Source organism: Silurus meridionalis, chromosome 16 (assembly GCF_014805685.1).
Source record: "Silurus meridionalis isolate SWU-2019-XX chromosome 16, ASM1480568v1, whole genome shotgun sequence".
Taxonomy (NCBI): domain Eukaryota; kingdom Metazoa; phylum Chordata; class Actinopteri; order Siluriformes; family Siluridae; genus Silurus; species Silurus meridionalis.
Window position 1 is genome coordinate 6901159 of NC_060899.1, and position 17631 is coordinate 6918789.

General features: G+C 37.0%; 1 protein-coding gene across 1 annotated transcript in view; it reads right to left on the reverse strand.

Moving 5' to 3' along the window:
- Positions 1-2544: 2544 nt before the first annotated feature.
- Positions 2545-17631, reverse strand: part of xkr7 (XK, Kell blood group complex subunit-related family, member 7) — a 72084-nt gene continuing 56997 nt past the window's right edge. The window contains exons 2-3 of the mRNA XM_046869536.1: positions 8121-8305; positions 2545-4422 (exon numbers count right to left, since the gene is read on the reverse strand). Of these exons, the coding sequence (XP_046725492.1) occupies positions 3452-4422; positions 8121-8305 (1156 nt within the window). The 3' untranslated portion in view covers positions 2545-3451. The remainder of the gene's footprint in view (positions 4423-8120; positions 8306-17631) is intronic.

The following is a 17631-nucleotide window of genomic DNA, read 5'->3' on the forward strand; positions in this document are numbered from 1 at the left end:
GTACTCCATATGCCTCAAGGTGGTAGGAGCATATTGTGAGATGCTTTTCTGCTCACTGCACTTGTAAAGAGTGGCTATTTAAATTACTGTGTCCTTCTTGTCTAGTAAAATATTTATCTGGCTTCTGATGGCTCTCATCAACAAAGAGCGTCTAATTACAGAATTTTTCTTACTATTTTTTGAAGCATGATTAAAGGGTAAAGGTTGGAGACTGCTATGCATCAGAATTATACGATATCAGTTAAAAATACTTAAACCAACAGTCATGCCATGGTTAAAGTCACTAAATCTGAGCTATATTGTTTATTCCTATGTCAGACAAAAACACTGGTCAATTTTCTCTTTATTGCCCTGCTGGTACAGGATTGACAGATTGGATAATTGATTGACTATAGATATATTGGATATTGATAGTTACAATTACTGATTTCCCTGTAGTCGAGAAAAAAGCCTAATACTTGAAATATGAATTGTATACACTATATGGACAAAGGTTTGTGGAAGTCATGACCATTACTAATGAAATAATACACTAAATGAAAGATGTATCGTAACCTAGATAATCTTTCTACATTATTCTCTAACAGTGAGACCTGAATGATCTGTAGTTCATACCTTTGCCCACAGGGGGCAGTAGAAGTCCAACACCATAATGCTTAGCTCCTTGGCACAGGGGGAAAAAAAGAAAAAAAAACCTAAATTTCCGCAAATGTTCACATCGTTTCCATACCAGCTTTTGCAGGGACTGCAGAGTATGGTTTTGTAGACCTGATTCAGCTCTTTGATTTAAAATAAATAAATACATAAACCAATGGTATGATGGCATTGAAGCTGAGAAAACAGAGAAACACGGTTTTAGATCATCATGGTAAGGTTGTGTTGCTTAAAAACAAATATGATTATTACCTGTCAATTCCATTCCATTTTTTATGGAAAAATGTGAACATTATGTAGTATGTTAATTTAACATAGCATGTGTATGTGACTTGTACAGAGAAGTGTGTGTACATCCACTGGCTGCATTGGTGCCTAAGTGTTTTCAGTGCATGTGGGTGTTTTTTGCTTGAGAGAATGCTGTTGACCTCAGAGCTCAGATTATGAGGCCTAAACTTGTGGAACTCCCTTCTCTTTCTGGAGGGACACGCTACTGAAAAGCACTTCTACTGGGAACTCAGGAAGCTCGACAGGCCTACAGTTACCACAGCAACGCACCAAAAAAATGGGCTTCATAAATTGCATGTGCTGACCTTGGGTGTCTCCATGAGAAAAGCTAGAGTCCTGTCTAGTAATTACCCTCTATAGCACTATTAATTTTTCCGGTTGAATCACCCTTCAGCTAAATTCACAGACCTGTCGTCTGGCGCTGGAGTTGATTACTTCTGTTTTTGTGACTTAAAAAATGGTTTAAATACAAAAACAGATCTAATTAAACCAATATTCTATTATTTTTTTTTTACTAACTAGATTAATCCTATCCTACCTGTAACACATGTAATTAGACACATTCAGGAATTGTAAATTGAAAACTTGAATTCTATACATATGTTTTTACATTTTTACTTTATTGTGCATTGCAAAAATGGCATCTTTGCAAGTGCTAATAAACTATATGAACAAAAGTTTGTCACACCCATATCTGCTTTTTTGTACACCCCATTCCTATTTGTTGTTATAATCACCTCTACTCTTCTGAGAAGATATTTTGAAGTGTGGTTGTAGAGATTTTTTAATTATTCATCCATAAGGGCGATGATATTCAGGTACTGATGTAGGGTGAGGAGACCTGGGGTGCAGCCAGCGTTCCCGTTCATCCCAAACGTGTTCAATAGGGTTGAGGGCAAAGCTCTATAGCAGGCCACTAAAGATCTTCCACTCAAACCCATATAAAACATATCTTTAAGGAGCTGGATTTGTTTGTCATACTGGAGCAGGCTATGTATTCTCCGACCTCAACACGGGCATTATAGAAGACTCAAAGCTGTTATTTTGGCCAAGGAATGTAGCAAAAGTATTGACTAAAATGGGTGCCAGTGATTGTAGTACACATACAGCATATTGAACCAACTGCTCTTTTTGTGCCAATATTAGTGGAGGGCACTGTACAAGTACCATATAACCAAAGTACATTTTGAGGAAAAAGCTGAATGTATTGAAATAATCAATTGTGTTGTATTATTATGGACTATTCCTTTAAAGGCTAGCATTACACTGTGTCTCGTTGTTGCCTTTTTGTGGCTTTAAATAATGATGCAGGTTCACCGTAAGAATGACTTTTTCCTTCATAAACAAGACAACATTACGCTTAGTTTCCGATGCAAACAAAAAAATATAGAAAAATGAACACAAATAAGAATAGAAAGACAGAACGATATTTACGCCCATCAGTTTAAAATTCAACACCTCATGCTATTCAGATTAAAATGCTACACAAGAGTGAGCAGCAAAACAGTTGGAACAGCTCTTGCAACAAAACCGGTGTCTCGCAAACAAGAGTAGAACATATGGAAAAAGAAAAACACAAACTTTTTTTTTTTTTTCCAGGGCTGTTGACAGCCATTTTACTAAATTATTTTTCCAACTACATTTTAGTCATAATGTTTCATCATCAGGGTGTGGTTAACCCATTTTTTTTCTTCATAAATACATTTTTCTGTCTTTTACCTTTACAGATAAACAATGCAGTATGATCAAAGACCAGCTCAACATACAGACCAAAACCCAAAACACATTCATACCTACACAGTGATACCATTCCAATGTACTGTATACATATAAGAAAATGATTATATGTATACATTGATACAATAAAAAACATCTTTGTTATCATCGCCACAGAATAACAAAAAAATATATCTACTCGGATAATCAATAAATAAATCAATGATGATTCAACTGGCTAATCTCACCATTCACATAAGCAATATAATACACAACTGGTACTGTTTTCAAGTCACTAACATTCATGGAGTTAGACCAGTGCAGCTCCCAGGACGATCCTGGACTGTTTGGTCAGTTCGTCTAGCATTTAACACTAATCATCTGAAACCTCCTACTAATTATTTTCACCATTATCATCATGTCCATGCACATCATCATCAAAACATCTATGGACAGGTATCACCGCCTCACTTTAGTCAGTATTTATGGCTGGAATAATGGTATTATTCTTGAAGATCATTTTCATTTACAGTCACCGCCCTCACTCACTGAGCATTTTGACCTTGTAGACTCTTGCTCATGTTCCACTCATGTTTTCTGAAATACAGTTTTTTTTAGAAGTGTTATTTTCCAGGCAAAGCGAATGCCCCATGTCCCATGCGCACACACATGCCTTAGAGCACCAAAGGTATTCTGGGAATCTCCCAGCATCGCCTTACTCTTCATTGCCTCTCTACACAGAGACGCAGAGTTACAGGCAAAGTTCTTGCTAACAGGAGGTCAGGAATTGCAACTACACAGTAGTCTCGTACTCCATGACCTCTTTGGGGCTGCCAAGGCTTCGGTACTGGATCCGTGGCGTCACTGGCGATGTATTCTCCAGCACCAAAATGGTTTTTCTCAACCGCCGGTCGATGAAGTGTGCATCCCAGGCTGGGTAGCTCTTCCTGTGCAGGTCAATTCGAATTACTGGACCCTCGGTTTTTGATGTTCGTGGAGAAGGTGCTGGAGCCACACTGATGGACCTCACCTGAAAAACAGGCAAGCAACTCTCCTTGTCCCCTGGTTCCCGTTCCCCATCTTTAGTCCTCTGTAAGGTTCTTGGGGGACTTGTGACAACATCTGGTTGAGGCAGAGGGGTCCCAAGGTCCCCGACACCTCCAAGTCCGATTGCACCTATTCCCTCCTCCATGCAGCTCCATTGTGAGCCCATAACTGGGCCGTCAGGATGGAGCAGGCAGTAGTAGACAAACATAAAAAATGTTCCTAAAGCATAGCTACATACTACAACACACACAATGATAAGCGCATAGAAGTCTGAGGTGTGTGGACCCCTGTATGCATACCAGGTGGCTGTGAGCACTGCATTCTCTACCAAAATTACACAGTAGTAGGCAGCCAGGCGACATCGTGCTGGACCCTCCTTGACATTGAACCAGCAGAAGATGTAAATGATGCCCACAACCATGTTGTAAATGATCTCCTCCCACTTGGACATGCAGAAGTCTGTCTCGCCTTGGATGATCCAGAAGGTCATAGCGCACCAGTGAGCCACGACAAAGATGCCAAAGTACAGCTGGAAGACAGAGGCGAAGAGCGCAAAGGCGATGGTACGTGCACCGATGGTGAACAGGTGCCACAGCATTTGCACAATCACTGCCTTGTAGGACATGGGTAGCTTGTCATCTCTAGAGTCACGAAGGACCTTCTGGTAGGAGGCGATCATCCAGGCCAAGGAGACCAAAGAGGCAGAGGTGGAGAGACCTGTTCAAAGTAAAGTGACAACTCAGTGACCCTCAAACATAGAGTACATGGAGCCTTAAGGATATGGTTTCTTTCATAAAAGTTCAAAGCCTCTCTATTTATTCTATTAAAAGTTCTGGAGTGCCGAATGTCATCTGAGCACTGTTGCTATAAAACCTATAGTTTATTCTAAGATGCTAAATATAAAATCGAATCAATATCATTCTGGAAAAAAATTAACACGTTCCCATTCTAAGAACACTACCCCTTAATATTTCATTATCGCATGTAATTCACAGCTATTTGGACATACTTTTGAATTATTAATACAAGAACAATGAATAATTCATATTTTAAATTATTTTTCTCATTACTTGCGACCCATTCTTCATAAGAACAGCTACGAATCTAAAGACATTTCCTGCTTTTTGACTGTCTACACTTATATTAGAAAGTGAGACACTGAGGTAGCTAGTCACTCATTAATTATTACAAATAATTCAAACACATTTATTATACTATTCGGTTTCTCGTTTAAGAGAAGACTGAATAAGGAGCTACTATGTTGCTATGTCAAGTTATTTTTTGAAGACAGCTGCAACACCTGTAGGACCAACAAGTTGTCAGCAGCTGACTGGAAGGATGCTTGTGTGTGTGTGTGTGTGTGTGTGTGTGTGTGTGTGTGTGTGTGTGTGTGTGTGTGTGTGTGTGTGTGTGTGTTTGACAGATCCCCACTATTTTAGTTTACAGATACCCTTGAGTATGATCAAGTGAAAAGTGTGACAGATTTTCTGTGTTCGTTCGTGAAAAAGAGCAGGATGTACCCTACAGGGCTTTCATAAAGGTGAAGGTATTACTAAGATCAAGTCTTCAGTACATCTAAGCTGCTTGTTTGTTTACCTGTCAGGTCTCTGCCAAATCCCTGCCGCTTTTATCCCAATGATATTGCCAAACACACACAGAGCAACAAAGACAGCAAAGATTTTTCACCCCTTTCACCCAGAGCTTTAGCTCAAAGGTGCTGAATGATACTGTGTCCCTTTCAAAAGCTAAAGTCCAGTTATTTATTCTGTTTCTCTCTCTGCCTCCCTGGCTGTTCTTTCTCTCCTGTTTGCAGCACACTTAGATAAAAATTAAAAGAGATTTTAATTAGCACTGAACTGATGGCTTAATGCACCGTTTTCCTGCTCAGCCACTGGCTGGAGGATGCACTCTGTTCAAACTTGCACATTGTGTTCCTGCTGCTCCTGTGGAACATGGCGGACAATCTTAATTAAATCAAACATCAGACAGTACTGCCTAAAAAAAAAAAAAGCCACTAAAGATTAGAGCATAGATTAGTTAACTGCAGAGCTGGCATCCTGCTGTGAAAAAAAAACACAGGACAATTGGTTCAGTTACCTAAATGTGGCTAACATCTGATCTGCATGTTGTTTTTGGAATCTAATTAGCAATTTCTGAAGAGAAGTGGATTTTTTTGGAGCTTGATTCCTTAAACAAGACAACTCTGTCCAAACCTAACACAAACAAAAAGGATATATTTTCATTTGGAAACTATGTCTGCAACATCTGGATTTATGTATATTCCTATGTTCATCTGTTGTATCTTAGGGTTACTTAGGATCAGGGTTGTGGTGGATTAAGAGCAACACAAACCATGACCGAACCGTGAGTTAGCAACACTACTGTTAGACATCTGTTTCATTGTTTGAAGGTAGTATTCAATCTTTAAAGACAAATCAATTGTATACTGAGAAATTTAACAATGATTACATTCAGAAATGGAGAAATGCTAATTCTTGTAGAAATAAAATACTGCAATATTTGCCAATTTTAGACTAACCTACAGTACAGACCAAAAGTTTGGACACACCTTCTCATTCAAAGAGTTTTCTTTATTTTCATGACTATGAAAATTGTAGAGTCACACTGAAGGCATCAAGGGCTATTTGACCAAGAAGGAGAGTGATGGGGTGCTGCGCCAGATGACCTGGCCTCCACAGTCACCGGACCTGAACCCAATCGAGATGGTTTAGGGGTGAGCTGCACCGCAGAGTGAAGGCAAAAGGGCCAACAAGTGCCAAGCATCTCTCGGGGAACTCCTTCAAGACTGTTGGAAGACCATTTCAGGTGACTACCTCTTGAAGCTCATCAAGAGAATGCCAAGAGTGTGCAAAGCAGTAATCAAAGCAAACGGTGGCTACTTTGAAGAACCTAGAATATGACATTTTTCAGTTGTTTCACACTTTTTGTTATGTATATAATTCCACATGTGTTAATTCATAGTTTTGATGCCTTCAGTGTGAATCTACAATTTTCATAGTCATGAAAATAAAGAAAACTTTTTGAATGAGAAGGTGTGTCCAAACTTTTGGTCTGTACTGTATATAAATTTAGTTTAAATGCTAACATTTTCAATTCAATAAAATTTTATATGTCTAGCACTTATAACAATGTATATTGTCCCAAAGCAGTTTTACAGAATTTAATAAAATGTGACTACAATTTTTTGCATCATAAATGAGTCCCTAAAGGTTTATCCCTGATACAGAAAGCAAAGTGAGCAATGAATAACTTTTAATGACATAGGGGCAAAGAACCACCCGGCACACAGCGGAATTACCTGTACCTGTGCCGCATCTCTACTAATAATAAAGCTGTTGGTGTAAATTCATTTCTTTCTGTTTTTTATTGCTTTTCTTTTTTTTACTATTAATTTGAACATAACCTTCTCCATAATCACATATTCATATTCACACTGATTTAACTTATTTAAGTAACATTTTTCAGGTAATAAAAAGGGTAAACATTGCTAAAAACATTTTGTTGTGCACTTGTGAAGATGACCTTACACTGTATATACAACAAAGAACATGAAACTGCACTGAAGTAAGTAAGTAAGCAAAACAATCATAAATATAGACAACTATTTTTTCAATATTACACTGAACACATGCAAAGTTAATGGGCTATATATGTTCCAATCATTCAACTCTATTGGCAATTGATTTTTCTCATGATTTAACATTTTATATATAGATTTCTTTTGTCATATAATAATCCATTAATCAGAAATTGAATATAGTGCAATTTAAAGAGAAAAAATTATGACACTGCTTTACATTCAGATTTATCTTTATTCCCTATTATTCCCTGTGTCTGTCCTCCAATCCTTCCTTTTGAAATAATTCATTCCTATACCATTATAACCTTTAACAATGTTCAGTGTGTTGCGCATTCTATTGGTTTAACAGGTCAAACCAAAGTCTCACACCACACACAGCAATTATAATAAGAAACACCAGTGTGATGCACGTATCTGCACCTTTTCTGTCCCCACCAGTCACGATTTTACTTTTTCACCGCCCCCTTTCTCTTCATTCTCTTTTGACATTTGGCTCTTTATATCGTTTCTAACCTCTTTATAGTTCAGGCACACCAGAGAATCTCATGTAAAGAATCATGATATTACATTTAAGCAGAAGTGAAGGATGATGTGTGCATGTGTGTGTGCGTGTGTGTGTGTGTGTGTGTGTGTGTGTGTGTGTGTGTGTGTGTGTGTGTTTTACCCTGCAGGCTGTAATGGATCATGATGCCAAGATGCAGCCCCAGCTCAAAATCAGATATGTGGAGGAAGTCTATATGAATTCACACCGGAGGCAAAGTATGCGTTTGCATTCTTTGTATTTGTATTTGTGTGTGTGTGTGCAGGCACTCACCCTGCAGTGGCAGGATGTGTTTGCTGTGGATCATGATGCTGAGCTGCAAGACAAGCTGTGGTGCGCTCTTCAGGAAAGCCTCCAGCAACCTCAGCATATTCACATCAGCCGTCTCAAACATCAGGCGCCAGTAGCAATGGCGATACCAGTGGTTCTGCACACCCAGGTACAGTGTGTGAATGTACCTACACACATACACACACACACACATTCACACACACACATTCACGCACATTGATGCATGCACACACACACACACACACACACACAAACACACACACACACACACACACACACACAAAACAATAAGGCTTTTTTTTTGCTTCTATTCGATTCTATTTTTGTTTGTATAGCACTATAAACAGCAAGGCTGGCGCTACAGAAATCCAGCCCTTGCTTCATAACATGCAAGTCAAAAGTGACAAAGATAAGGATCAATGGCCTGAGACAGCATAAAGAAGACAAAAAAAAAAAAAAAAAAAAGAGCAAGAGACAACAAAGCAATTCTGGTTGGCACTGGATGGTGGTAGTTTGACAGTAAGATTGTGGTTGAATGTGACCTTTTTATGTAGGACATGTTCTTAAACCAGCATACTTTATAAACAATCACTACTGCAGATATCATTAGTGTGCATCCTTTGCGTATATTATTCCTCAGCTAGATGAAAATGTCTTCCAATTCAGTTTACAGATTTTTTTGGTTAAATAATTTGAAACATGAATTGTGATGACACTAAACAATGTTACACTAAAGCACTAATTCACCAATATAGAAATATAATATATACCAATATATGCAAAGGACATATATTGCATTCATGTTTATATTTGGATTGCAGAAAAATAGATAAACAGTATCTCACAAAAGTAAGTATACCCCTCACATTTCAGCAACCATTTTATTATATTTTCACAAGGGACAATACTATGCTCAATGTGCAGCTTGTATAGCAGTACAGAATTACTGTCCTCTAAAAATAACTCAACATACAGCCATTATTGTCTAAATAACTGACAAAAAAAATGAGTACACCCTAAGTGAACATCTCAAAACTGTGTTTTGTGTGAGCACCATTGTTGTGTAGCACTGCCTTAATCCTCCTGGGCATGGAATTCACCAAAGCTGCAAAGGCTGTTGCTGAGATCCTCTTCCACACCTCAATAATGACATCACAGAGGTGCAGAATGTTAGACACATGGCGCTTCTCCACCTTCCGCTTGAGAAGGTCCACAGGTGCTAAATAGGGTTTAGGTCTGGAGACATATTTTGGCTGCTTCATCACCTTTACCCCCAGCTTCTTTAGCAAGGCAGTTGTCATCTTGGCATTGTATTTGGGGCCTTTATTATATTGGAAAACTGCCACTCAGACCAGTTTCTAGATGGAGGGCATCATGTTCTGCTTCAGAATGTCACAGTACATGTTGGAATCCATGTTTCCCTCAATTAACTGTAGCTTCCTAGTACCTGCAGCACTTTGCAGCACTCTTTGTGGAGAGCAACAATTCTAATTCTCCAATCCTCAGAGAGGTCTTTGCCATGAGGTGCCATGTTGTACATCCAGTGGTCAGTATGAGAAAATGGTAAACATGAATGCAACATCTGTTATCACTTAGGGTGTACTCACCTTTTTTTGCCAGCTATTTGGACAATATTAGCTGTAGTTCAGTTATTTATAGAGGACAGGAAATCTGTACTGTCGTACAAGCTTCACATTGGCTACTCTAAAATATATCCAGGTTTCATTTCTATAGTATTTTCCCTTGAGAAGATTTACTAAAATGTTTTTTTGAGGCATGTACTCACTTTTGTGAGATACTGTATATGTCAGATACTTGTACATACATATATAGATTTTAAAATATCACAAAAATCCTTTGAAAAATCATATTTTTCTGAATACACATACACACATTTATTGTGTAAAGAATACATGTTTATATATATGGGTAAAGAATGTTTATCCTTGTATTTGTAACACACACACACACACACACACACACACACACACACACACACACACACACACACACATATAATTGCCATTAATGACAACTTAATTGCAAATATTTTTCTGTGGTAAATGTACCTTGAATTAATACTTTTCAAGTTAATACTGTAATTAACATGGCCATGGACAAACATGGATGATTTATGCGAATGGATCTTTTATTATTAGTGAAAACATATTTAACAAACAGTATGAGAACAAAATATTCCATATATTAAAGTAATTTTGGTGTTTTCAATTACGTAAATCTTCAGGACACCAAACGGAACTTTTGCAATGTTTCCACACGGACGCATTTATTTGCCGGATGTGTGCATCATTGCAGATTTTGATGCTCTATTTAAGACTTGGCGCATCAGTTAAATAAATGTTTAGAGATTAAAATCTTTTTTTTTTTTTTTATTATATCTGAGTAAAGAAAGGATGTTGTGAATAAATGTGTTGCGTTGAAGGTTTTAAATTCAAAATTCAAAATTTAAAATGCCTCTTTTATATATATATATATATATATATATATATATATATATATATATATATATATATATATATATATATATATATATATATATATATATATATATATATATATATATATAGGGCTACAGGTTTCAACAAGTAACCAAATCTGACATTAAACAAAATATAAAGGTATTGTAACATTGCAACAATAAACATTAATTTCACATTTTCAAAGTAACATTGAGATATCATTGCATGGTTTAGTAATCAATTTGCAATTTACTCAAAAAAACAATGTACATCAACCCATTTACAAATAAAATACACAAGTAAAGTTTATTAATATAAAAAATACATTAATAAAAAAAAACATACCTTAATTTTATGAATATCCCAAACCAAAGTCAAAAATGCAAAAATGTGGAAAGATGTAACACGACGAGGTCTCCGAAATAGTAAAACTAGATAATAACAGCATAAAAATGCATTTCATGTATACAATTTATTTTAACATGAATTCCAATCAGTGCAGTCGAATTAAGTGTGCAGTTGACAGGATATCTTATAAAACTTTTGTAAAGAAGATTTTGTAAAGAAAAAATTTGTAAAGAAGATTTTATAGAAGGCGGGAAAATGTTAACTCGCCTATTTTAGCGCCTTAAGATCTATTCAAATCTTTTATGTTATGAACAACTTAATTTTAAATACATAAATGGCATATATAAATGGCAAATAATTGCAGAATGGGGTAATGTTTACATTTTTTTTTTATATGTTTATTGCAATTACACAACATAATTAACATCAAAAGGAACAGTTCCTTTGACCGTTTTATATGTTTACGCATTTGGCAGATCCAAAAGGAGTGTATCAATGTTGAATAGTCTCATGGGCAAAATTCTACATTAACATCTTTGTGACACTAGTTTCACATAGTAACTAATACCATAACTCAACATCAGGTATCTCATATATTCTGCTGTACTTTAATGCATCATGAATGGTGTTACACAATTTATTAAAGTACAGTAAACTGCATGTATCCTACATACAAAAAAAAAAAACATGTCCACGTTTGTGCATATACAATTTATTATATATGTATCAAGCAACCAATAGAACAAATATACATATATACATATACAAATATGTTCATATTTTAATTGTATATATATGTTCATATATGGCCATACATTAGATTTCTGCAGAGATGGCAAAACGACACAAATCCTTTACTCAAGTAGAAGTACAGATATCATTTTTAAAATAATCTGGTGCAAGTACTGTCTACACTTTTTCACTCAAGTTAAAGTAGAAGTTTGACTCTCACTTCTACTTGAAACTTAAAACTGACTTGTACTACTTGTACTAAAAAGTACCCATTACTACTAATTGTTTTAGTGTCACGCTGGTAACTGGACCTCACACCATATCCATTTATTGATAAAAAATAATTTCTAATTTTGTCATGTATTGAATGCATCCAGGCTAAACAACCACCATATGGAACACAAGCAGATAAAAGATGATGATGATCAGGTGATCAGGAATGTCTGTGTTCTCAGTCATGTTTACATCACTGACTCCCTCTGTCTCATCCACATTAACCCCATACTTGTTTTTGCCTTCTGCCTTGCTTGTTGTTAGCTTCACAGGCTAGTCTGGGGCTAGTCTGGCTGAAAGAAGGGAAATTATACACCATTGGTAGGTTAAAAAAGCCACACAAGGACAAAAATAGGTTGATGGGCTGAAAACATGTGCAAAGAGACTAAAAAATATTGATCATGTTACCAAATAGATTCAAACTAAAGTAATGAGCCTGGTTCTAAAACATAAAGAATAGAAAGTACAGACATTTGTGTAAAGATTTTATCAGTGAAAGTAAACAGTTGACCAAAAAAAAAAAAAAACAAATAGTGAAGAAAAGTACTGATACCAGAAAAAATCTAAGTTTTTGTACTTCATTAATTCCCATCTCTAGATTTCTGTATGGGTCAGTTGACAGACAGACTGGGTGTATAATTGTTTTTCAGTCAATGTACAAGTCTTGAGTGTGTTGCAATTCCACATCACTTCACCAAATTAAGAGAAACCCCTACTGAAAATAACCATTAACCATTAAAACAATTACTGTAATGGTTTCCAGTGCATAGTGTGCTGTGCAAACCATCCGGATGTCCTAATTTTTAATATTGCTGAGCAGTAGATTGGTGTGCAGCCAGTAGAAGGCAAATTACCCACAAGGACCATTACAGTATCAATTAAAACCAATACAAGTCTCTGAGGGTATATAAAGAGAACCAACTTTACACCCACAGGTGAACATCTTATTATTAAAATAATAATGTGTGTGTAATGAAATTTGTAAAGATTTTCTGATACATTTATTATTGCAGATAAATAAATAAATAATAATAAATAAATAAATGTTAATATTTGTTCACAGGCAATCACATGAGCACTCTACTTTCTTGCGTTCTCTCTGACTTTTTCTTTCTCATTTTCTGCAACAAAAAAAAACTGCAGAAAAAAAAAAAAACCAGTGACTCAAGCCTCCTTTAATATTTCTAAAATGATGTTTTGGAATGAGGATTGGAGACTTGAGATAGAATGCGTAAGAAATTAATTTTTACACACAAGGACCAAAAGACAATTGTGATAACTGTGGAATAAGTGGCATACTTGCACACTTTAAAGTTTATAATGTTTCTACAATTTCAGTGAGCCATAGTCAATTATTCCTTACCAGTAGATTGTTAAGAATAACTGTTTAAGAATCTTTAGCTGATTTAGGTGAAACCATTTTGAATCACAGGTGTGTTTTCAGGTGTGTAAGGTGTGCCCGACAGGCAACATAACCTGAAACATGGACGACAGGAACCATCATGTGACAACAAAAACTTTATTTCGGCTTTTCCCATTAGGGGTCGCCACAGTGGATCATCTGCATGTTTGATTTGGCACGTTTTTACACTGGATGCTCTTCCTAACGCAACCCTCCCCATTTATCCGAGCTTGGGACCGGCACTAAGAGTGGCTGGGGTTGGTTCCCTGACCGGGGATTGAACCCGGGCTGCAGCGGTGAGAGCGCCGCATCCTAACCACTAGACCACCAGGGGACCCATAACGTGACAACAAACATGAAACAAAAAGGTAAGGGCAAAAAGGTTTTATTGAGAATCTCTGAGCAGGTGACAAGGAACATCCTAAAGAGAGAATGAATTAAATATAAAATAAAATAGTAATAGTCGTTCCAAGGCAATTTTGTTTGGACCTGCCTGTGACTGACTGTTTACAACACATCTGATCAATTCAAATAATGTATTTATATACAGGTATGAGGAGAAAGAAGGATAAAAATAAAAGGAATGTCAGACACGTGGAAAGAGAAATAGAGGTTGAGGGCATTTTGCTCTTATACGTCCATTTAAACATACACCAACATGCAACTGATAGTGGAGAAAAAGCTTCCATTTTTGATGCGCTGTGAATTTGGAGGGCTGAGCATCTCTCTCTCTCTCTCTCTCTCTCTCTCTCTCTCTCTCTCTCTCTCTCTCTCTCTCTCACTTACACACTCTCTCTCTCTCTCTCTCTCTCTCTCTCTCATGGTGAACTAGCTTCAGGCTGCTGCTTTATCTGAAAAGCTGCAGAAGAGGCAGTATTCCATGCCCTCTGCAGTGAGAAAAATTCCAGCCCATGCATTCGTCTTGCTGCAGAAAACTCTGTTTCGGGTTTAGCTATAAGCGTGTTTATGTGGAAAAGGACTAAATGCATTTCAAATAGCCCACAAAAGTGTGTGTGGGTGTTTGTATGTTTGCATTCCCAGGCCTCAGATATGCTCTAAGCATCTACTTTTGCTTAATCTGGATGAAAAGATTGCAATGCTCATTTGGGCTCTCCTGATCAGTGACGATACGTGGCTCGAAGAGCTAGAATGGCAGGAATACAAGCAAAAGTTCAGTGCTGTGATCTACTTTTCTCTGGGCCAATCATTCAATACTACCCATTTTTAGAGTGTAGCTGGCCGTGAGTCATAACATCACTAGTCATAAAATTGCTATCAAAGCAAATCCAGTCTGATGGCTATAACATTAAATGCACAGAAGTAAAGCCATAACAGAAATTTAATTAGATGTTATTGATCCTGACAACGTTAATGTGGTGTTGGTAGATGACACAGGCTCACTTGCTTGAAGTGACTGTGTGTAATTTGCACCTTATTTGTTGTTTACAGTCATTATTGCCTTGGTTACTTGCATATACCTGGTCTTCAGTTTCATCCAGTACCTGTCATATCATGCTGTACAGTTAAAAAAAACAACAACAAAAAACAAAGGGGGTAATATATTTTTCTCTTGCAGTGTGTTTTTTGTTCCTGCATTTGTGTGATTGTGTCATGTTTGAGCAGACTGCCACCTTAATAGCTAATGGCCTCATCTGAATCCTCATCACACACATACATACATTCACCCCATTGATTTTTTTTAAAGCAGACATCATTTGTTTGTGTGTGTGTGTGTGTGTGTGTGTGTGTGTGTGTGTGTGTGTGTGTGTGTGTGTGTGTACGGGGTGGGTTGTTGTTTGTTGGCAGGCTTCATCATGTGCATGTGGTGCAGTAATAGCAAATGTGTTCTTTGACCTGATCAAAAAGAATTCTGGGACACTGAGGACATGGTTCTGTTAGACAAAAACTGGGTCTTTGAATTCAAACCACATAACATCAATTAAACAGCAAAGTGAGGGCTGATAAGATGGCTGAGTAGAAACAGTGTGACTAATACAAAGTGTGTCCTCAAAAATGAGAGGACCAAAATACTGCATGCTCCACAATGTTTTAAGTTTAAAATGGCATATTTTTTAGGCTAGACCTTTCATTTTAACCTCCTTGAACACTATAAACTGCATTTTATATTACATTTCCTCTTAAATAATGAAATCAAAATGACAAGACAGCCAAACTAGAAACACACTACATAGCAATTACTGTTCATTGATATTAATATGGAGCATTATTAACAGCCTCTACTTTTCTGAGAAGACTTTTCACTTGATTTTGGACCATGTCCGTGGTGATTTGTGCCTTTTCACCCATAACAGGTTGGGCACTGCTGCCCAGCATGTCTGGCACAAACTTGGCATTCCAAACATGTTCACTGAGGTTGAGGTCAGTGTTTTGTGCTGGCCATTCTGCAGCCCACTTTGGTAAACCATGTCTGCATAGACTTCTCTTGGAGCACAGGGACATAGTCATGCTTTTGCCATGTATGTGTTGCTTATTTCCAATAAAAAGAAATCTACAGCATAAAAATGCCATGCTAGGCAGTTTCCAACTCGGTGGCAACAGTCAGAGGAAGGCCACATTATGGATGTTATTCTCAGGCGTCCACATACATTTCCCCATATAGTGTAATTAACCAAAGATCCTTGACGAAACCCACATGGACACTGGACACAGGTGCAAGACTGCAATCCGGTGCAATATCAGGCATTAAAAGCTAGATGTTGTGTCTCAATGCCACCTGAGTCAATTTGAAAATGTGAAGTTAACTGGGGTTCTAAAACTATTTAGTGGGTTTTTACCCAACTGTCACATTTTCCTCTAATAACATACCTAAAAGAAACTAAATATCGTTGTTTTATGACAAAATACGAGGGCAGAAGGTTGTAGTGAAGAGGTTTGGGCATATGATATAAACATTTTAAGGTACTAAGGGATTTAGGTTGTATAAGCAGTCTTTTTGAATTATTAAGTAAAAATCTGTGAATAAAATTAGTGATTGAGTGAAGGAAATATTAAACATCTGAGAACATAAACAGAGTGAATAAGCGAATTAATGAGGGGGGGGGAATTTGCACAGAAGTGAGTGAAATAGTAGCAATGAGTGCAAGTGTGTATTGGTGAGTATATGATTGAGTGAGTGAATGAGTGAGAAATAAAGTAGTATGATTGTGTTAATTATTGAGTGCGTGTGACAGTGTGACAAAGAGTATAAGAGAGAAATTGTAAGTGTTAGTAAATATGAATGTGTGTGTGAAATTAGGGCTGAATTAGTATTAGAGAGTTAGAGAAAGTGAATTGGTGAGTAAGTAAATTGGTGAGTATGAATTTGTAAATGCATATGAGGGGGTGAGTAAAATGTTCAGTACGAATGAGCATTGAATTATTGAGTAGGAGTAAATTAGTGAATAGGAGTGACTAAGTGAGTGAGAGAATTAATAAATATGTGGCTTGCGTCCAAACAAGTGAATGAAGGGAAAGAATAAGAATAACTGACTTGTGAGTTGGAGTTTAAGTAAGTAAATTAATGTTAGTGAGTATGAATACATTCATGTGACTAAGAGAATAAGTCATGAGTGATTGAAAGTTAATTTGTGAATGAATGAATGAATGTGTGAGTGATTTAGTAAATGTTGAAGAATCGGTGAGTGTGGGTGAATTTATTAGTTAGAAGGTGAATGATTAAGCATGGGGGTAAAAAAGTGAATGACGAAAAGAATAATACATTCAGCCTGCCTTTTTCCTGATGAGCCAGGTGGCACATGTCTATTCCCTTTGGCTTTGTGTACAGTCTGTGCTAAGGCTTGTTTGGTCTAATTAGCAGCATTTGGGCAAGTTAATGAGTTTCCACTTAAAGAGAGCGTGCCAGTCAGAGTAGTGTTCGGAGAGCTACCTAAACTGCTTTCAAGTACCTAATGTTTTTGTGTGTGAGAGAGAGTAAGAGAGAGTGAGAGATCTGGGTGGGGGGATTTTGAGGGAGCATTAATCATCTTAATGAGCTGAGCTCCCGTTCCAGAGCTTATCATACACTGAGGAAGAGAGATGAACACCAGGCTGAAACTTAACACTTTTTGGCTAGTCTGTTAGTCCACTTTGCATACTTCATAAAATGTCAACAAACCATTTATAACCTGTCAAATGTCATCTCAGCTGACTGTCTAATTACAATCAGTCCATCAACAATCTCTATGAACAAACGATTCTTATTTTTTTTGGAGCGTCACCGGTTCTTTGATTCATATTCATGCATTCAGCAAACAATTTG